We start from the raw sequence: 23,766 nt of genomic DNA on the forward strand, positions 1-23,766 counted from the left end.
TATTATATATATATAAATATGCAAACATCGACTAAAAAAAATAAAAAAATAATGATAACTCACATAGATTTGAATGTCATTTATCTTGACTTATATATTTGTCATTTGTGAGGGCATAAGGGAGGGGGAGGGTCGTTTACTATGCATAAATCCATAATATAATAATTGTTGTATTGAGTCGTCGAGGTTTATCCGACCAAGCAACAATTCGTTTTCATCGTACTTATCTAGCTATAATGGTATAATAGGTACACTTGTCCGCAAAACCGCGTTTACTATTTTTCATTTGTACGATTCCTGGTGTAAATACGCATAAACGTTTGAACTTTAAACCCATATAATCGGCACATCTTAGACTGGAGGTCACCAAATGGCGAACCACAGTAAAGAATAAAAAATAACATATACTTAATTATATATGAAAAAATGTTTTCATTAGGTACATTCAATTTTTAAATAATATCTATTATAATATGTTAAAAATATATATGTATTTATATTTTTGATGGCCCGCAAAAAATGTTCAGATTCCTAATGTGACCCTTCAAGAATATTAATTGGTGACCCCTGTCTCAGACCATCGTGGACATTAGATACCCAATCTGGCTTTTGTAGACGAACATATTCAAACTGACACAATAACACGGGGGCGCATGTGTAGAATTTTCTCTAGGAGGATATGAAATAACTTTTTAGTGCTTACATAAAATTATTAAAATTATATAATTACCTAATTATAGTCCTCCAAAAATTGAGTAATATTTTTATGCTGGTGCGCGCGCCTGGTCTCCTAGCCAAAAATAGTTTTTCATTGAAAAATAAAATTGGATATACCTAGTTATTGCAATCTTTTAATTTCAGTTACTCTGTATAAGGAATTTTATAATAATGATAAATTGATGAATGAAAATTATAAATTACACTCTTATTTATATAAAATAAATTACAATCGATTATGTATAGGCATATAAATATGTATACTTTATCAATGGTAATTTCACTCACGATTCAAAGGATAACAGAGTTATATGTAACAACTATACTGTTATATCGAGTCTTAAAAAAAAGGAGGTAAGGGAAAGAATATATCCTCCACAAATACACCACTGCAATCACAAATGCCGTATGAGACATTGGTAGTGTAAAAAGTTTGGCATTCCGAAGCGAAACGGACGATATGGACGGTAAAGTTAGAAATAATATTATACTTAATAGCTAATAGTATATGAAGTGAATTGATAGACTTCATTTGTTGTGTTGTCTTTCTGATGTAAAAATATAATAAATAATAATAATTTAGTGTGCCACGGAGCGAGCGACTGAGTACCGTTTTACATGTCCTGTTAGTTTATGTATATGTCATGGGATGCTGTCTTTGAATGTAATCAAACTATAAATTGCAGCATGATTCAACTATACACACGTCGTACATGAGACATTACTGACATACGATTAGTTAATAAAATTATTATTCTTATAAATAACATTATGCATTATAATGTAGTAATCTATAATATATAATTAACTTTGTTAAATTTTAGTGTTATTAAATTAGTTTGAATGATATATCAGATAATGTGTACGTCATTACAATATAATTGAACTAATTAGATGGAAATATAGAAATAATAAATTAATCCATACAAATTCTTTGGGAATATTTAATGGAACTTTTAACGTACCATAAAATTGGTTATGTTATTATCAGTTCTATACTAAAGAATAATAGAGGATTTAAAGATAATCTAATTAAACAACACATTTTAATATATATTTTTTTTAAATATTATATTTTTGATAAGTTGAAATAAAATGTACTGTTAAATTGAAGTTTATTTCTTTAATTAATTTTAGTATCTGTAACTGTCTGGTTTGTATGGCCCTTCAATTGGTATTCCAAGATACTTAGATTGGTCAGGAGTGAGCTTGGTCAACTTGACACCCAAATGGTCCAAATGTAAAGCTGCTACTTCTTCATCTAATTTCTTAGGTAATACATATACATCATTTTCATATTGTCCTGTCTTGGTAAATAATTCAATTTGAGCAAGAACTTGATTAGTAAAAGAAGTGCTCATAACAAATGATGAATGCCCAGTAGCACAACCTAAATTCACCAATCTTCCTTGTGCCAAAAGAATTATGTGTCTGCCATTGGCCAGAGTATATCGGTCTACTTGAGGTTTGATGACAACTTTATCAACAGCATTTTTTTCCAACCAAGTCACGTCAATCTCACAATCAAAATGACCAATATTACATACAATAGCATCATCTGGCATATTTGGGAAGTGTTCACCAGTTATAATACCTTTGCAACCTGTTGTTGTTACATATATTTGTCCCTTTGAACAGACTTCTTCCATAGTGGTTACTTCAAAACCAGCAATGGACGCTTGAAGTGCATTAATTGGGTCGATTTCAGTGACAATAACACGACCACCAAAAGCTTGCAATGACATAGCACATCCTTTGCCAACATCACCATAACCAGCAACAACACAGACCTTTCCTGCTATCATAATATCTGTTGCACGTTTCACACCATCAATAAGGGATTCACGACAACCATATAAGTTATCAAATTTACTTTTTGTAACTGAGTCATTTACATTAATAGCTGCCATCTTTAAAATACCTTGTTTTTTCATTTTGTATAGATTGTGAACACCAGTGGTTGTCTCTTCAGATACTCCTTTGATTCCATCCAAATACTGGGGGTATTTCTCATGTACCAGTGTGGTCAAATCTCCACCATCATCCAAAATCATATTTAAAGGTTTACCATCGGCAAACACTAATGTTTGTTCAATGCACCATAAGTACTCTTCTTCAGTTTCACCTTTCCAAGCAAACACAGGGATTCCAGCTTTTGCAATTGCTGCAGCTGCATGATCTTGAGTACTAAATATGTTACAGCTAGACCATTGTACTTCAGCACCTAGTTCAATTAGAGTTTCAATGAGGACAGCTGTTTGAATAGTCATATGAAGACAACCAGCTATACGAGCACCCTTGAGAATTTTGAGTGGGCCATATTTTTTACGTAAAGACATTAAACCAGGCATTTCTTTTTCGGCTAAAATAATTTCTTTACGGCCCCATTCAGCAAGAGATAAATCTGCAACTTTAAATTTGTGGGTGACTCCGTTTTCCATTTTTCTTTTTTTTATTGAAGCTATTTTGAATGTTTGATATATCTACAAAAACAAAATAGATACTTAAATTTAATCTTAATATTATGATTAATCACAGTTACAGATTTTGGGTTATACATTTTTGAAAAATAACTTTTATGCTAAAGAAACATGAATTTAAAAGTATGGATATTTTTAATAACTGGTTAATTATTCTATGCATATATTAATACGTACATAATTTTTTTTTTTGTATTAATAATTTAGCCAATATAAACAATAGGGTAAAAAATAAATAAATTACTGGTAAAGTATTATCAAGTTGAGATGTGACATAAAATATTTTACATGACGTATGTTGTTATTAAGGCAGGTAAATATGAAAATAGGAATATAGCAGTGCCATCATCAGTATAGTAAAATAACATTTAGAAAACATGTTTACTAGTTGGTCGGATAATATAACACAGCGTTTCCCAAACTGTGGTCTGCAGAAGTAAATTTAAAATACTATATTACATTATTTATTATTGGTTTTTTAATTTTTATTTTTATTAAGGGAGTTTGCAATTAATTTTACTATCTCTAAGGGATCTGGCAGATAAACAGCTTGAGAAACGCTGATATAACATATAAAAATCAATAACCTAACTTTATATAATAAAATAAAATGTTAATTATTTTTTCTCATTCATATATAAATACATCAAAAGACAATGTTTACATGTCTGTAGTTTTATAGAATAAAAAACTAAGATATGAAATACCTATTTAATTTTTCCATTGAAAAATATTTGTAAAAATAAAATGAGAAGAAATATAAATGTCAATACTGAACTGTGTGTGATAAGATACTAAATTTTAAGCAATATTTTAGAGTATGTTGATCTTACAACTATTAATGTTTTTTTGATTAAATATAGACTAATGACAATAGTTATCATAATAAATATCTAACATCATTAAATTTTACTATAAATAAAATCTTATTTTTTTCTGATATTATTAATTATGTTTCTAACAGAATTTACCAACTCATCTATCATTGCTATTGGTATTTTTTTAACATATAAGCTAATAATAAATGAATATTACTATCTAACCAGTTTTTTTTTTTGTTTGGTGATAGGCACTAAGAGTTCTTGTTATTTCATGATTGATAGAATTACGTTCATGTATTAATGACATTTATACCTATATATAACAGTTGTAATTCTTAGTAACACTTTCGAAATTTTTAGTTAGAATGTTTACTGTGATTTTTATAATAATTCTTAATTGATTTAATAAAATATGTTTCCAGAAAATTATTAGTTACATATGAAATACCATTATTAAAATTTTACTTAATTATAGTAATTTATCAAGATCCACAAACAAAAAATATTTCTAAGGTAGGTAAAATTTTAAATATTTTATAGAAATATAGGTACTGAATACATTACAATAATTAGATATTAAATTATATTTATATTTTATTTTAATATTTCACAGGATGATTCAACAAGTTTAGTATACTTAGTTCCCTTTAATCCTTTAATGTTGTATTGATAAATATACTATATTTTTAATTTTTAGAAACTTAAAATTTTTTATAGGTACCTACCATATTTCAAGGAATGTTTTTTAACAATATAAAATCTTTTTTACTAAAATTTGTTAAGTATATAATTTTTTTTTAAACATTCAAATGCAACTTAAATTTGAACAAGAAGTTTTTATGTTATAAACCTTTTATAATAAGGGCGATAATATAATAATAATCCTCAATAATGATACAATATAAAATAGAAAATAGAAGTAATAATTAACATTCACCCTAGTACTTGGTATGCACGGCCAATTTTTATTAATCTTAACATATTAACTTCCTTGTCAAATTATTATAGCTACCATGACTTTAAACCTAATATTATGAAATATTATGTTTAGTACATATATTTTAATAATCTAGAAAGCAGAAACTACCAAAACAAATCTCAATTTTTATAGACATCTACATCAACATTTTTTATCTATGGCTCAGGCTGAAGTTAAGGCAGAGATTGAACAATGATTTAACTGTTTATGTGTGACTAAAAATCAAAGTACATTTGTATATATGAAAGAAATTAATATTAAATGAAGAACAGACGATTAGGCTTAAATTATATAGATTCATGGTGGAATATTGTATGCTGTAGAGTTTCACTTAAATTGGTATATTTCATACTACTCATTGAACCAGTGATTTAAAATAATTTTCAGTAATTTGGATTCTAATTTCAAATATACAACAATAATAAAATTAAATATGTAAAATGTAAACATATATATGAATACTAATTATAAATAACCAGATGGTTATTTTCATTAATATTGTCCGATACACAATACTCGCGACAGTGATTAAATATATATAAAAATAATAATATAAAACTATAAAATACTTACACGATTCAAACGCGAATGAAAGCCGGAGTATCGGACGATTGCGTGGAGACTTGAAAAATTAAAGTGACTAGTTAATGGTAAGTGGTTTACACCGTGGAAGATAAATTGAGTAAAAAAAAATTACACGTCTCGTTTGGAATGGACCAACTAACGGCTTTTAGGGATGGCGTGATGATATTTAATCGTTATTGCTCCAATGATCGCAATAACCTCATGCGTCGCGCGCGTCTGTGTGAAAGAAAGAAAGAAAGACCGACGAAGACGAACCAGCAGGTTTGCGTCACGATCGTATTATCTCTTATTATTTGATAAAATATTATACATATAATTGTTATTGTATACCGTTTTGTGATTTGTGTTTTGGACCGCGTAACTATTAAAACATCGATAGTGCAATCAATAGTAGTACGGCGGGGAAAATATATTTCGTACGGTTGCTCGGTAAATTAATAGATTATCGTTTCTGACTTGTTCGGAAAATCGGTAGATTTCGTTAAAAAATAAATAATTTATTGATGTTGATAATTATTAATAATAATATTTATGTCGAAAGTCGCGTGACTCGTGACTCTTTATTCTTTAATCATAGCCAAGCTCAGATATTATATTCGTGACCAATTGTGAGGCAAAGACATCAAGTACATTATCAGCTGTGCTGTTATCACTACTAGCTATCTGTCTTACATTATATTTTGTATTTTTGTTTTCGCCAAAAACACCGATTTGGAAATAATACAATAATGTAAATTTCAAACGCAAACGTTTATTGACGACATAATAATATCGGCATTCAGCAATCGTGTCAAAGCTGAGTCCGATTCAACTTGTCAGCCGCTGCTAGCGTCGGGCTGCATAAGATGAAGTTCATGATCAGCACGTCTCGGCGCTATGCTGCTACCAGTTGCAAATTGTTAACTTTTGAAAACAACACATACAAAAACTGTCGATTTTTCAGGTATGACGGAAAAGCGGATCACTCGTTAAATCTTTCATCTTCTGCAGTATTGTATGACAGTAATCTCTCCGTCCATCCATATACTGGTTGGATATTGTATTTGATAGTATGGGTTTATCAATTTGGGTTAGATCTATTTAAGCATAACTCTACAATCTACCTATTAATTTTGATTTTGTTTCTGCTTTTGCATTCAAATATGGTTGGTGTTTGGCAATCATAACAATTTTTTTGAAGTGATAGGTACTAAACTGTTTTTGTTGAGAAATATTAATCTTTAGCCAAATATTTTATCATACCTTGTTATGTAGGAACATTATTTTAAAATACCTACTACATTTAGTACAACTATGTGAACACTTTTTTATATGTCCACACAATAATACACCTACCTACTCTCTGCCTTAAATATAGTTTCTTCTTTAAACATCTATTAATGAAATGTGCCAAGTTAAAAATATTGTAATAGTTCTAGACTTTGACAATATAATGTTTGAATTCTTCACTAGTACTCTATACTTAAATATTTTTATGTATTTTATTCAATAATTTTGTTGGATAAAAGCACTCTATGATTGCTGTCTTTATATTTATTTTTGTTCTTTTCTTAATTTATTCAATTTCTAATTTAAATAGAATAATTTCAATCTTGAGTTCTTAAATATTTAAAAAAAAAAAAAATTAGTAAACATTTCTTACTATAAAAAAAGTTATAAAACTATCAAATAGAAGAGTTTTAAGCTTTCAAAACCTATACTCTTTACTGACTAGAATTTTAATGATCGTTTTCTTTTTTATACCTTTGATATTTATGAATGGCTCATTTAAGTTAATATAGGTTATTTGATAATGTTAAGCTTCTAGTTGTACTAATAAAAATATATAACAATAAATAATTAATAAGTATTAGAATATTATTATGAACGCTCAAATAATTATTTAATTGGTCCACTTTTACATTAAACATAATAATTTAGAATATATATTATTATTTAAATAAGCTTTAAATTTATTTTTAGGAATTCAGTAGTTTTGCAGTTACCAAGCAAGGAACCATTGAAAACAGATGCAAAACCTTCAACAGTTCCGCCCTATATAAGTGGCAATAGTGTTGATAATGCTAATCAATGTTTACAATCTACTGAAAAGAAAAATGCATCTTTAAATAATACTGTTGTTAAGCATGATAATAAATTAGACAATAAACAAAATATGGATGAGACAAAGATCTTAAACGATAATAATTTCACAATGCGACTAGTTAATAGGATTGAAAATTGGTCACCATCTACTGCAAAGTATGCAAGACTGAGTGTTTTTGGTTGTAAAGTAAGAAATTTACTGAGTGGACTATAAATTTTATTTTAAATTCAAACATATGTTTCTTTTTTATTTTAGTATCTATACAAAGATGTTCTAGTTTTACTGTCAGCATATAAAAAATATTACAGTTCTGATTTGTCATCCTTAACTTATGCTGAGTTGGAGTTGAAATATAGGTTGCCATTACAACTGGTTCGTTTGACACCAATTCTAATTTTTTGGCCTGTACCATTTACTAATTTGTTTTTGTTTCCATTAGCGTAAGTAAAAATCTATTTATTTTAAAATTATACTATTATCTTTTGATTCAAAAAATATAGTTCTAGGTTTATTAGAATTTTAGTCTTGTTTTATGTATAATAATAAAAACAATAGTCTTCAACATTATTGGTATTATAATTTTTATTTTTTAATTTAATTATTTAATTTTAGGTTCATGTTTCCTAAGTATTTATTATCTGAGCATTTTTGGACAGATGAACAACTTAAAGAATATTGGATAAAAGATCAACAGAACAGTTTTGAACATAACACGAGAGTTTTTGAGTAAATTTATTTTTTTTATTTAATTATAGATAAAAAATAGAAAAATTAATTGTATGAAAATATTAGTAAGACATAATAATATGTAATTTTTGGGCCTTAAGTCATAATCCATTGAGTAGTCTGGCTATCGTAACCAGGCTGTCTTGTGGATAAGGTCTGCCCATATATTGAACATATTTATGTATTGTATTTATTATTCATTTTTACATAAGCATGTAGATTTGTATGTTAGTTTATTATGTTAGGCATTTGAGTTTAATGGCTGAAGAATGTTCAGATGATATGCTTTTAAAATGGTTTCGTGTGATTGAATGTCTGGGAGCAGGAGGCGTATCCCCTGTGGAAGACATTATTCAAGCCATCCCAGTTTTTACTATGTTCCCATATCATTTTAGTACTTTACCTCGTCAACATATTGTGAGTGTTTTAAATTAAATACTTGTTTTGCTATTCAAATATTTTTTTATTATTAATTATTACCTTTATTATTTAATTAAAGAAAGTACTATTAAAAATGTATAACATGCATCGTGGATGGAGAAGAAGAGTGAGGTTAAAGAACTTAGCACAGTATATCCAATTAATGGATAAGGCAATAGAATCTGAAGGTGGACCAGATAAATTAAATGATAGACAATTACAATGGGTATGTTGTTATTAAAATATTTTACTAATATGTAAATTGATAAATAATATTATTATTGTGTAATGTATTTGTATTTAAAAAAAATGTATAATTATACATTCTCATATATTTGGTAGAGTGCTATATGTTTTTATTATTTTAATTGGCAGTTTTCTATTTTTGTTGCAGGCATGCCTATTTAGAGGTTTGAACCCTTTTTCATCATCTAGGGAAACACTTGTCCTATACTTAAAAGATTGGATAAAGATCTCCTCGAACATTGATAACGATTCACTCAGTTGTATACTCCACTGTCAGGTTTTATTGGCATTAAATCGACCAGAAAATGACATACTAAAAAAAACTGAATAATAAATGGTGCTTAAATAAAAATTAAAATAAATAACCATTTAAAACGTAGACAGATTAAACCATTGTAATTACAATAATAATAAAATCTAGTCTGTACTTACTTTTATTTTGTAGTACCTATGTTAATTGATGTTTTGTAAGGAAGAATGAATATCCAGTGGTGTTAATAATATTCTGTCTTGTTGATATTTTATTTTGTTACATTGTAATTTTATTAAATAGATTTTTTTTTTTCAATTTTAGTTGTGTTTAAAATTTGTTTAAAATTTTTATTATCTTTAATAATCATTTTAATATTTTTCTATGAATATCAAGAGATTAAGACCATGGTTTAAGATAATTATGTAAACAGTGGTCATGACCATTGCGTTATGTCACCAAGTACTACACCACGATTGTGCTTAAATTAACATTTTCAATGGATTTCATTACAACGGGCTAGTATAATAATTCTTATTAGTAAGCTATATATATTTTACTAATACGTAGTCACTGATATTTACTGACTTTCAAAAAGGTTATTGTGAGAACAATACTGAATATAATGATCACAAGGTGAATCGGGCTAGTTTAAAATCCAATTACACTGTTAAGACACAGCACATTACGGCATAACGAATCATCCAAATATTCACACTTAGCAGTCATAGTATGTCATCTACCATAAAATGATGTAATTACTCAATACAAACCTCTAGCGTTGGTACTTAAGTACATTTTGGTTGTTAGTTACACGAAGCTAGTGTTTCTATGTAGTGCAGACAGTGCAGTGTTTTATTTTGTTCAATAAAAAACTGTAGCATATTTCGTCATTTTTCAATGCCAGATTTGGTTATTGTAGCAATTTTATTAGACGAAAAAGAAAACAGTCTCCATCTACACTGAAAACCATTTAAACGTTTATTTGCATCAGACATTTTAAAAACTGATATGAAAATAAAACCACTTGAATAAAATAAAATAACTCAATTTAAATAAACTTGTTAAAATTGTAGTAAATAATTAGAGTCTTTGACTCTCCATTGCACATACACTTAATGTCGTTTTCATACACTGAATAGGTAAATAATTAATAAAACGATAGTGGGATACCATTTACCATAATATTATGTTATTATCGTGTTAATTATTCAATAATACTGAATTTTCCGAAAAATGTTTAAAAAATAGTTTGTCATAGTGAAAAACCTATAATCAAGATCCAAAAAATGGGTTAACTTCAAAAATTAGTTCTTTAGAAAATTATAATTTCACCATTGCTATCAGTGTCAAAATATATAATATGGGTTTGAAAAAAATAAATTGTAAAACTTAATGGAAACTATAAATTGAATTTATACGTATTATGTATGGACCTATCTAAAATACATGTCTAGTATTTTCTAATTTTCAACGGATGAATTTCTTTTACATATGCTTCAGTTTTAAAACCAAGAATATTATTATCCTAAATAATTTTAAAAATATTTATTTTAAACTTTTTTCAAGGTTATGTAATATGACATACAGTTACCCACATAGAATTATTTATTTAAAACATCAATATTATATATTATTTAAAAAAAAGCTTACTAAGGTACTTTTTCTTGGATGATATTGTTTTTGTTCTAATAGTATTTTTTAACTTCTTAAAATGTTAAGTTTTTATATATGATAAGTAGGTATCTATTTAATATAACACTAAAATAAGTAAAATATATACCTAATAGCTTTTTATAAGACGTACCTATTCGTTAGTCGTAATTGTGGAACTATATAACTTGTAAAATGCCGATAATTCGTAAACTAAAATCCATCACCATTTGTATTTAAATAAATAAAATATTAATATTCATTGATAAATCTTTTTGTAATACTAAAATAAATTATAATAATGTTTTTGAAGTAGATAAAACATTTTAAAACTAATAATTCATCCGCCTTACAAAAAAAGAAAAGTAATTTTCTAAAACGTATTATTTTTATGTACCTACCTATCTACTTTATGTAATTCTACGAAATTTGTGATATTATTATAATTCATTACCTAATCAATTACAAAAACATTTATAACTAAGATATATTTTATGATCAGGACCGGGCCGTATCTTCGATACAAGTATCTAACATACGTATCTTATAGATACAATATTGTATCAAGTATCTAGTATCTCGATACTCTAAATCCAAGTAACTAATATCTAGTATTGTGATACTGATTTTTGAGTATCTTGCCCATACGAAATTATTTTTGTGTATTTAGTTATACCTGTGGAATTTATGCTTTTACCGTAGGTGCACATTGGGTGTGAATTTAGGGGGTGCTGGAATAATTTACAGTAAACAGATCAGTGTAGGGCTTTACCCCCCACACCCCCCTAATACCATAATAAATTGCATTCTATTAATTTTTAATTATTATAATTAATATTAAAATGTATTTATATTATATATATAATAATAATAATAATAATAATATCTAATCACTAGTTAATTTTAAACAAGATTTAATTTTCTGTTGGATAATGCAAATTTTTGTTATATGATTGCTGTTAATGTTCAACGTTTAGACGAAAACTGGAACAGTGGAACGTGCATTCATACAATACAATCAATACATTATTAATCGTGAATTCATAAGCTACATATTGTCTATTTGTAATGGAAAAAAATTCCAACCCAATGAATCACAATAATTTTCAAATGATTGATAAAATATTGAAATAAATTTTACAGGAAACTGGGGGTGCTAAGCACCCCAAGCACCCCCCTATGTGCGCCTATGGACTACGTCCGTGCCTTATTAGATATCCATATCCGTAATCTATACAACTGTATACAGTACATAGTGCCTGTGCATCGTACTATTCGTACTTGTACACTGTATGTCTGTATAGTCTACCTATCGCGTGACTGAAGACGGCGATAAAGTAAGTAATGAATACAATGTACAATGAGATTATTAAATCAAGGTAAGTAGGTACGAGTGTACAACAAGTATTTTTTATACAAATACTGAATACTACACAGTAATCGGTATACACACTAGATGTCTACACTATGTACCTTTGACGAACGTTTGCAGTATCCTTATAAGTTATAATATATTAATTTGTCCAAAATACAAAATAATTTTTTAATCAATTAATTTTGGGTGGAAAATATTTTAAAATAAAAAACTACCTAAGACAGAAACTGAAATTATTAAAGCAGAATGTGTTCTTTGCATTGGCAAAAAAAAAAAAAAAACGAATATAGTGACACTTAAAGATCCACATAAAATTTTCACAATTTTCTATGTATAAATAACATTAAAAAAAAAAAAAAAAAAAATCCTTCGAGTAATTTTTCTAAATATATCGAATATTGAGTATTTAAATACTTAAAATGTAAGTATCGAGTATCGCGATACTGATTTTTTAGTATCTTGCACTTCCCTGTATATGATTTGTGTATTAGTTGTATAACCTTTTTAGAAGTTTAGTTCACTTTTTTGTATGTATCTATTTGTAATTGTTTATCATATCATTAATCATTTATGTAGGTATATCATAACACATTAAATAATAATATAGAAAAGGTAATTTTTGTGGTAAGTGAAGTGTAAGTACAGTGCATATTTATAAATACACAAATATATAAGTATATAACTATTTAGATTTAATCAGTATGAATATAGTAACTATTAAGTACATTTGTAATAATTATTGTTATAAAAATAACACCTCGGTAGTGACCACCAGACCATTGACCAACCTATATACCTAAGTGAGTCATGTTAATAAAAATTTCTGTATAGGTAGGTACCTACTGGCTACTCATAATTGTGTAAATCAATAAATGTAACTACACAAAATATGTACTTAAACATAATTTAAAATTTTAATATTTACATAAACATAATACATTTTTTAAATTTTAAAAGATATACCTAATCTTGAATAATTATAAAATACATACAATTTTAAAATGTTGGGCTTTTTTGTACCTATAACATACATATATATGAGTTGATTCCTGCAGTTGATTGATTTTATGTATTACCAATAATTTACTATATATTTTGTGCATAACATACTTTAACAACATATATTTTTCTTATTTTTAAAATATTATTAACAACTGATAACCTAATGTTTGTGGTTTCATGTCTATGTCAGATTTTAATGATTTAGTTCTTTGATTTAGTTCTTTCCATAGTTTTCAATATTTTCATACACAAGAGTATGTTTATGACATACTTACTTTGTTATATATAAAATAAGTAGAGCAGATAGTACCTTGTAGTTATTGTAAAATTAATAAGTATTAATAATACGTGGCCAGTATTATCCATAAATTATTTTAATATTTTTATTATGTTTAACAATACGTAATATTAATAATATTGTATAATGCGAGTATTGTGTATTTGTGTATGATAATATTGTTTGTGTTTCCTAAAAGAATATTTCAACTTATTGGTTTAATTTCTTATAGAAACTTTGCAATAGTAGGCTATTAAAATATTAATGCCCAATAATTGTATTCGATATAATATGTGAGATTATGTTTAATTACATACTTTCATTGAAACACATTTTGAATAATCTGATTTGGTGAGTTTAAATTTGTTTTAAAGAGTAAAAATATAATTATTTTGTATGAGATCGTTTTTTTGTCGATTGAAAATTTATCAATAACACAACAATCTCAGCTATTTAGCACTAGTTTAATACACACACGCGACTTGAATGAGAGTAAACAAAATATCTAATTAGAAAATGTATTCTTGGAAATTTACAAAGATTTATCTTGATGGCTGATATGCAAGGTATGTGGTACGGGGTGGGGGATATCAAATTTTATAGGCTACTAGAGATTGACTTCACGTGACTGGTTTTTCTTTTAATAACATAAAACAGCTATAAAACAAGAAAAGGGATGTACAAAGTATTTTGCTCGAGGCCGGTTGAACGACGTATTCGTTCGCCGATGAAACGTTTATACGGACAAAAGAATGTTCAAACAAGAATATCATTCGACGGTAAAAAGTACCTCCATATGCCTGAAATAAAATGAAAAGTCTTACCTAAAATAAGTGTAAATTCCTACATATTTTGGAAATTTAATATTTTCGTTATTGATGATACTTAGGTAAGTATTCAATATTCATTGTATGATTTTAGTATATGATGATTGCATGCGATTGTGTAGTTAGGTTGAATTAACTGCGGTAAAATTAATGTTCTGTGATTTTACGTTGTAGTATATTTTTGATTGCGAAAGAAAGCATAGTAAAATTGGAAATTTATATCACGTTTAAATGTTTAATGTATTCTTTTCAAAAATTATGTATTGTGAGTATTGTGGTTTAAAAATTATAGGTATACACTTTTTATAAAATCTAAATAAAAAATAAAAGTCATTCATAGTATGAATTTAATTACAACTACACACGATTATAATTATTGAGTGTGCATTTATTTATACTTTATAGGCAGGTGCCTACGTAAAATATAAAACACACGTGGTTGGTTTCATTTTTAACTTAATTTATCTAATATCTAAGATTATTTTTCTAAAACCTAGGTACATATTTTCAGTAACAGAAGTTATCATAACAATATGTCAATATTTCGGCTTATTGTATATCAAACACTATGCAAAATCACAATATATATACGATTCAATAAGTTGTTATTTATTTCCGAACAATGTAATATGAAAACCATTTATAAAGTTAATAAACTCTTTAATAAAACAATTTTTGGGGGATTGAATATTTGTCTTAAAAATTATTTGATTGTATTAAATAGTCCAACATTTTATTATTTGTTATTGTAGTAATTAAAAAGTGCCTAATTCGATAAAATTAATTACTAATTATGGATAAAAAATAAATTAAAATAAAAAATAATTTTACTAAAAATAAAATTAAACATAATATAGGTAGGTATTAAAAATAAATTTACAGATTAATAATATACCTTTGGAAAATTTAAATAATAATAATTATGTATGATTAATTTGACATTTTAATGAATTGAACTAACGTTTATTTAACGTGTTTCCATATTTGCTACTATAAATAATTAATAATTATTGTAAACATTTATATTTTTTTTGCCGTGTTTAAATACTAACTTGTAACATTACCACTTATTTCATTTGGATCTGAAATCTGGATTTATTATTTTGAAGATGATACATTAAAAATAATTTACAAAGTCATTAAGTTTTAAGATATAACTTTATATATTTATGATTTTAAAGTGTTATTTACTGGATGATATTATGATAGTAAATTCTAATGGGACATGTAATGATTCTCATTAGTAAGCAGTATATTTTACTAATATAGTAATATGTAGCCACTGACATTCATTGACTTTCAAAAATACATACGTACTATAGAAAAATAACGAGAGTAATTCATAAGTTAGTGAACAATACAAAATCTAATGATCACAAAAAAGTGAATAAAAGGGTTAGCTTAAATAGGGAAGGAACAGACGATTAGAAAGAAGTTTTCGACAGGATACGTATTGAACAATGAACATATACTATTAAATCTAATATAAAAATTGTATTATTAATAAAGTCAAGTAATATTAAAATTAGTATACTTTATTATACTATACTTCAATTTCGAGTGCTAAAGAGGATACGTTACAAAATTTTGGTGGCAGTGGTGTATCGGAAAATTAAACTACATTTGGACTGGAAATAATACAACGTCAATCAAAATTTGAAATAAATTATGCTAATTATAATTATTTTGAAGGTAATTTACATTAGTCGTACATTTAAAATCAAGTCAATTTCATAATTTAAAAAAAATCAAGTAACTTTCAAAATCAACTTCAGATATCAACAAGTTCATCTTCAAGTCAACTTAAATCAATAATCGAGTTAATTAAAGAAAATACCTATGTAATTGTTACGATAATATAATAATTTATTTATGTTAAAATTAGAGTGGTTTTTCAATTTGGCTCGTAGGGAGAACAAAGGGGCATTTATTTATCATATTTAGAAATATTAATGGGACAAATAGAACTGTATAAAATGAGGAAGCTTTGATAATGCAATTAGGATGTCGCTAGAATTTGCGGGGTTACCGTCGCAAGATTTAAATTTATTTGAAAAAAAAAAGCAAGTTTGTATTTAAACATGTTGAGGAAACAATTGCCAATGATGTTCTAAAAGCATTGTTATACAATTTGTCCGGAAAAGCTTTATGCATAATTCAGCATAAAACTATAACTAGTTATAAAGACTTAATTTTGAAATCAAATTTCAGTAATTCGTACTCATTCTTATCTAAACCAGAACTGTCATCGGCCACCGCCATGTATTGACATACAAGTTCGAACTATTAATACTCAATAGTCGATATTTTTACTAAATAAAGTGGTTAAAATTAATTTTTTAAATAATTTTGTAAAATATTTATAATTTATACTTTTAATTCTTATTTTTAATGAGTGATGATTATATTTCAATTTCACTATTTGTGAGTGTGATACGAAAGAATAATGTTATAATAATCTCCTGTACACAAACGCATGCGTTTTACGGGAGAGGTAGGCATAATTTTATTTATTGTAATTGCTTACATCAGTTACACCACTATACGTCTATACTCGTTCGCCGAGAGATCGGACTATTTCGTACATCCAATTGACGGAAATACGGGTGCTCCGTCAAAAATCTCCTCTCTGCCGACTAAAACTAATTTATGAACATAGTGCGAACTCACTCTAATAATATATAAACTATCGTGTGATGCGAAATGTGGTTGAACACAATATAATATCACTGATCGCAACCATTACGATAAAACGCGACATTGTATAACTTGCCATCACTTCAAAGCAACAGGTGATAAGTAGGCGGGCCGTGGTAGCCGTCAAGTGTTATAGTAGGGAGAAACGACGAGTTTTCGTCCATCGTGTAGGTCCGGTTTCACAGAGAATTTTACTAAAAGCACTGACAACTACAACGCCACGCCATTGCATACCTACATTTTATTATTATGTACAGCGTAAGTTGAGCGCTCTCCAAATAAGTGCCAGGATCGGGGATCCATGTCTCCGTACGACATAGCTCCGTGAACTAAACGGTCTCCGTTTCCATATCTACTCTTTATTTTTTTAAATTTAATATTTCCATTACCATTGGTTACAACAATAACGAATAAATTATTCTGAAAATTGGTGTTTAATTTTATTGACTAGGTACTAATCAAGTATGGATACAATTAATTTGTTAAACTAACTGAAAAATTTTATCGTTTCATAGAATTTTTCAAAAATCTCTGTTACTTTATTTAACCAGGTACATTAATGTTGATTACTTTAATACAGATTAAGCATTTCCTGGTTATATTATAAATGAGGTCATTAGGTTTTCGTAGATCAAAGTATGGAACTACAATATTATAACCTGGAAAGATAGACGTTCGACGAGTACAGAAAACATATACGTATTATATTATATATATTAAATAGATACGTATAATCATGGCTTTCAGTCGGCGGAGTACGATTGCGCGCGGTTTACCTTTTTAGGTATACGATTGCGCGCAGTGCCAGAATAACAAAAGACAACATTTTAATTACTCAAAGGCGTACGATTGCGCGTGAAATTGAGTGCGACGTTGCCAAATGTATTACGTAAATAATAAAAATACAAAAAGTTAATAATATTAAAAATATGTTATTTAAAAAAAATTAAAAAATTTACGTAAATAATAAAAAATAATACAAAATAAAGAAATTTAATAATTGAAAAAATATAATACTCGTAAATTAATATTTAAATTAAATTTTAAACCCCCGATACCTATTTCCAACTATGGCCAAATACTTTAGTAAATTTTCTGGTGTTTTATTGTTTACATAATGTTTGTATTCATTTTTCAAATTTTCAATTTTCCTTGATTCTTCATTCGATTTTGGTTTTATTATACCTTTGGAAATGGTTAATAATTTGGTAACTGTTTCTGCCTGAGTTTCCATAAGGGTAGCTATAACGACAAATATTGGTGGATGAGCACTATTAAACTGTGCATTATATGTACTATGGAAACTTTCAGCCCCGTTTGTAGTCCTAAAAATAAATAATATAATATTATAGTTAACACATTTTTTTTTAAAACTATTATTAGTAAATATTTACCTAGGATTTGATGATGGTGTTTCAGCCCATAAAATAGGTGGAAATTTACAACCCGGTTCAATATACGTTTCCAAAACATAATCCGAAAAAAGTTGTCCAACTGAAATATTTGGACATACACTTATAAGTTCGACAAAAGCATCCTCGACATCATTTGGAGCTATAAAAGAAAGTCCGAAAAATGATTTGAGCCATATTTGTAAATCGTTATTTTTATCGTTATATGCCGTTCTTAATTTTGATTCACCATTAATCTGAAAATTGATTTTGATTATTGACATTGTAATTTTTAAAAATATTTTTATTTGATTCAACTTACTTTGCGCCACCAAGCTTGTCCCAAGTGAAAACGGCATGTTTTAATTTGTACAGCCGGAAAAACTTCTTTTACTGCTTCAATAGCACCAATTTCAAAATCAATGTGAAGTATTTTAATTTTAAAAATAAGTGATTGTTTTTCACATATACTGATTAAATACTTCCATACATTAATATATGTATTTTTAAATTTATCATTTAAAAAAAAATACACCAAATGTGCGTAAATGCCATTTTTATAACCATGAATGGTGTATAATTGCAAAAAAAATTTTGGAGCATATTCGAATGTTCCGTCTGTAAATACATCGGTACAACTGGTCAGACATTGAAGATTTTCTTTAGTGGTTAAACAAATAAAAGTAGAATCTTCGGGTAAATGTACAAACTTTTCCCCTCTAAACATTAAAAAATCTGCATCTTGAAATTCATTTATTTTTGTAATTGCATCTTCAGAAGATGTTGGATAGGGAGGGAGATTTTTTCTTCGTTTAATATACATTGCCTTTCTAACCGATTTTAAATCTTTATGTTCTAATTCAGTACTTACGCTATTCATAAGTTCATTTCTAATTAACTTTATTGGCCGGGTAGATATATTACTTGTAGCTTTTCGCTTGCAACTTTCTCTCAACACTTGTCGATCAATTTTTTGTATCGGATCAACAGGATGGTTATGTTCACTAGCATTTTCTATAATTAAATCATCAATCCATCAACACTGTGGACGTACACTGTTTTTTACAGCACCTCCATCTTACATATCCATCAGCCCGCTGCCTGATACACCTAAATTTGTGCCCATTGACTAGCAACAAATCATTTCCCCTCTCCGATGTAATACGTCGAATTTCGTTTTCCATTTTTAAAAAATCAACACAAAATTTTACACTGTGACACAATTCAAACACCGAACACAACTGATAGTTAATTGATATAGTCACATCATGCACGATTATAGTATAGGTGTATTCGTACATGTATGGACATTTACAATAAAGATAATATTTTTAATAATATAACCAATTCATTCTTAGTGATGGGAAGTTTGTCTGATATCGGCAAAAATAGGTAATAAATAATCTACTATAATCTACTATGGTATCGTACGGATTTACCATGGACCTATATCCTATATATTTGGCAACGTTGCTTAAAAGTTAAAATAATATAGCGCGCGCAATCGTACGCTTAAAAAGGTACCGCTGATAAGGACCGCGTGCAATCGTATCGCGCCCCTCTCAGTGACTCAGTGTTTACATCGTTGCACTTGTATGTGCAGTTCAACAAATTACAAGTTAATGACTTTAATTATTTATGCAATTATGTTCAAAATCAACAGAATCCGTTCAGAAATTCGTGGAAACAGAAATATGTTCAACCTACGTGATGCCAGTATTGTTACTTATCTATAAATTAAATGTATTATTTTTATAAGAATTATTTTAGATAATATAGAGGTTCATAAAGCTTACATTAATTATACATAGGAAACTTCATATCATAGATAATAAATTTATATATACGTTAGTTTAGTAGTTTTTGCGTTAAAAAAAAAAAAACAAATAAAAAGTAGGTACTTATTTACCTTCTACATAAATATTTTTTTATTATTTTAATTTATTCTTTACAAACAACTAAAAATTTTAAAGTAGGAACTGAAAGGTAAATGATGTAAATGGATTTATATAGGTATAAGTTCATCAAAATAAATGATAAATGTTTTATTTCCTACTAACAAATAAAAAAAATTGGAATCTGCTTGTTAATTTCAATTTAGATTCATAAATATTTACAAAAAAGGTCATCTACTTAAAAATTAACAAGAAAAAAAGGTGAATTTCTTTTGAAATTTTTTTTATTTTACTATTGGATATCCTTTAAATTATATAAAAATCTTAATACTTGAGAATTTGGTGCTTAAAATGTATAATTGAAAATTTAAAAAAATTATGATTTGAATAATTTTATCATTAAAAGCAAAATTGGGAGTGGAAATACGTGGTAAATTAGGTACCCTCGGGTGAAGTAATGCTAATGCGGTATTCCTTCATACTTTGGTTTAAAAAGGGTAAAAAATAAAGGTACTTAGTAAACTATGTACTATTTAACTCTATAAATATTAATTAAAATAGAAAACTATTCAAAATATCTTAAATACGATAATAAAATTTAACTGGGTTGAATATACTAAGTGTGTTTTTAGTATGTTAGATTTCTGTACTAAAATATGAAATTTAAAATAGTATAATAATTGTAAAATTTTCAAATTCTAAAAATATTTTGTCAATGTATTATTTAATTTTTTAAAGCGTGTATAAAGATAACTATTTTAAATTATACAAAACGAAAAATAAGTTTAAAAACACTAAAATTATTATGAAACATAATTGTTTTTTTATAAAATAATCATCTTATGGAATAATTGTTAAGAGAATATCATGAATCGTACATATGGCTACAACTTAAGAAGATTTTATACCTCATATGTTAAATGTTTTTCAATTTAAAATATGGTTGATAATAAACAGTAAGATATGGTGGGTATATAGTGAGTATAGTTTCAAGTATGTACATTGTACAGTCAAAGAAAAACCATATAAGAAATTATTATTGAGTTTCCTATTCCGCACTAATCTTAGAATTTTACAATATGCGATGTAAATTTATATTACATTATACATATTAGGTAGTTACATTTCATGTAATAGAAGCATGTCTTTGGTTCGTATTATTAAAATCTTTAATAAACGAGAAGATAATAGCGTAAGCATTGAACAAGAATGTAATAAACGTTAGATTTTTGCCAACCAAGGTAATTAGAAATTCTTGTTTATATTATTAATTCAACTGGATAACAGAATTGTCTACTCTTTGTTGTACTTACTATGATGTACCTATCTTCTCTTATAATGGGGTGTATTTTTTTATACATATTATACACTGAGATTAGTTTTACACCTAGATTAATAATAATAATATTAAAATTTAAAAAAAGTACATAATTAAAAAGTATAATTATTATAATTCAATTTAAATTTCTTCAGTTTCCATTAGCAATTTTTAAAATTGTTCAATATCTTTTCGTCATAAATTCGTCTCTCTCGACAGTGAAATAATTAATGTGTGTATTATAAACAATAGTTTAAGATCTCTTTTTTTTTTTTATTTTAATTGACAGCAAAGGTAGATTACTCACATTATTATAGAGTAGCGCACTACTGCCATCGTTTATTGATATAATATTAACAATACCAAATAGGCATGGATATGTGCAGGCAAGTATTCCGCTACAATTCTTAAAAAAAAAAAAATGCATTATTAAAAATAAATAATCAGATCTTCCTGACTCGCGGAACTAACTAGTCTAGAGTTATGTTATGGTGATTCTCTTTGAATCCCGGTTTATAGAATCAGCAGATCCATAGCCCATTTTGTGATATTTTTGGCTCTTTTTTTTCATTTTACCTTAATGTTGCGGCACGTACTTGCTAGTCTGAAGTCTCATTTTACTGGAACATAATTAAGTAAGTGAGTGTGTGTGTGTGTGTGTGTGTGTATACGGTGGTGAGATGGGGTCATAGCGATTTTTTTTACAAATTAATCGGTTCATGTGGCATAATGAAATAAATTGAAAGTTTTTAAAATCAAGATAATAAATACGTAATTTGAATCATTGCAAGTAATCGGAAACAGTGTTTGTAATTTTCATTAAAATGAAGTATCTACGTACTTGATTATTTCATCAGTACCATTATTGACGTCGAGACCCGATAGACTCGAATGACAATAATGATTTTTCGGGATTTCTATCTGATTCTTATCCTTTATCTCGATTTCTTATCTGGTAGTCATTAAAAATGTCTGGTCCGCTTAATTGTGCTATTACATAGTATTACAGTGATAATTTTTTGAAAAAATAACACATTTATTATAATATTATATATTATATTTTTCATATATTTTATTATTACTGTTAATAGGCTTTAAAGTTAATATTTATATCAGTACAGTAGAACAATGTGAATAGGTAATTGAAATAATAACAGACCAGATTTTAAAATGGAATATTCTGTGTAACTGTGTTATTTACTTTTCATATGTCAATATATTATAATCTAATATCAAAATGTGTACGTACTACCATTGATTTTAAATACTAGTATTTATAATCAATGGTACTTGTAAATTACAACTAGTATTTTTTACGAAATAGGATCGTGTGAATTATACATCTTTATTTTAGAGCAAATTATAAACACAATTCATAGATGTTGGTGCAAATTACATATGTCATACAGATTTTTGGTACATTTTAGTGTAAATTGACTAAAGCCAACTAGTTGATCTGAAACATGTTTTAGGTTCATAAATAAGAAAATTAAATTACTGCAATGAAGTCGTTTAAGGCGAAATAAAATTTGAGGATACCTTTGAGGCCTAAGGAATAATCATATTTACTATTCCATCTTCTCATATTATAATCTTAAACATGATTCGGGATTTATTTGACTAGTTTATAAAGTTAAGTATCAGTATCATACAATTTTGAGAATTTTAAAGGTTTCTAGAAAATACAATTGTTTTAAGAGGTTTCAGTAGTAATAGTTAGTAGGTACTTACCGTAATTTATATAATGAATAATTAAGTAATAATATAATGTCAAAGTTATTAAAAACAACATTTGTTTTATTTATCATTGAAATTATTTAAAACTTAGACTATTTAATATAATTTGAACGAATTCAAGAACTAAACCAAATATTTAGTTGGAGAAAACATAACTTTTTCATTTTTGTCTTATGGCTGTCTAGTAAAGTAAGTATATCAATAAAAACATACGATCTTTATTATGTATATATTTATTTAAAAATATGTATTATGTATTGTGATTGATTTTGAAAAACTATTCT

At 27.0% G+C, this 23,766-nt stretch overlaps 3 protein-coding genes across 3 annotated transcripts; 1 reads left to right on the forward strand and 2 right to left on the reverse strand.

The window, feature by feature from the left end:
* Positions 1 to 1,783: 1,783 nt before the first annotated feature.
* LOC112603540 (adenosylhomocysteinase) lies at positions 1,784 to 5,795 on the reverse strand. Its single transcript, XM_025352157.1, has 2 exons — positions 5,571 to 5,795; positions 1,784 to 3,200 (listed from the first exon to the last, which is right to left on the reverse strand). The coding sequence occupies exon 2, from the start codon at positions 3,156 to 3,158 to the stop codon at positions 1,851 to 1,853; it is 1,308 nt and encodes a 435-aa protein (XP_025207942.1). The 5' UTR covers positions 3,159 to 3,200; positions 5,571 to 5,795; the 3' UTR covers positions 1,784 to 1,850.
* A 155-nt stretch (positions 5,796 to 5,950) lies between these two features.
* Positions 5,951 to 9,630, forward strand: LOC112603541 (LETM1 domain-containing protein 1). The gene is made up of 7 exons (XM_025352158.1): positions 5,951 to 6,525; positions 7,545 to 7,854; positions 7,924 to 8,108; positions 8,281 to 8,394; positions 8,640 to 8,811; positions 8,894 to 9,040; positions 9,209 to 9,630. The coding sequence occupies exons 1-7, from the start codon at positions 6,428 to 6,430 to the stop codon at positions 9,389 to 9,391; spliced, it is 1,209 nt and encodes a 402-aa protein (XP_025207943.1). The 5' UTR covers positions 5,951 to 6,427; the 3' UTR covers positions 9,392 to 9,630.
* An 8,547-nt stretch (positions 9,631 to 18,177) lies between these two features.
* Positions 18,178 to 19,658, reverse strand: LOC112603676. Its single transcript, XM_025352364.1, has 5 exons — positions 19,615 to 19,658; positions 19,066 to 19,536; positions 18,855 to 19,002; positions 18,536 to 18,789; positions 18,178 to 18,466 (listed from the first exon to the last, which is right to left on the reverse strand). Exons 1-5 carry the CDS (start codon positions 19,656 to 19,658, stop codon positions 18,178 to 18,180), a joined length of 1,206 nt encoding a protein of 401 aa, XP_025208149.1.
* Positions 19,659 to 23,766: the final 4,108 nt, after the last annotated feature.

The sequence above is a fragment of the Melanaphis sacchari genome, unplaced genomic scaffold (genome assembly GCF_002803265.2).
Source record: "Melanaphis sacchari strain LSU unplaced genomic scaffold, SCAv2.0 Contig10_pilon_pilon, whole genome shotgun sequence".
In the NCBI taxonomy this organism is placed as follows: domain Eukaryota; kingdom Metazoa; phylum Arthropoda; class Insecta; order Hemiptera; family Aphididae; genus Melanaphis; species Melanaphis sacchari.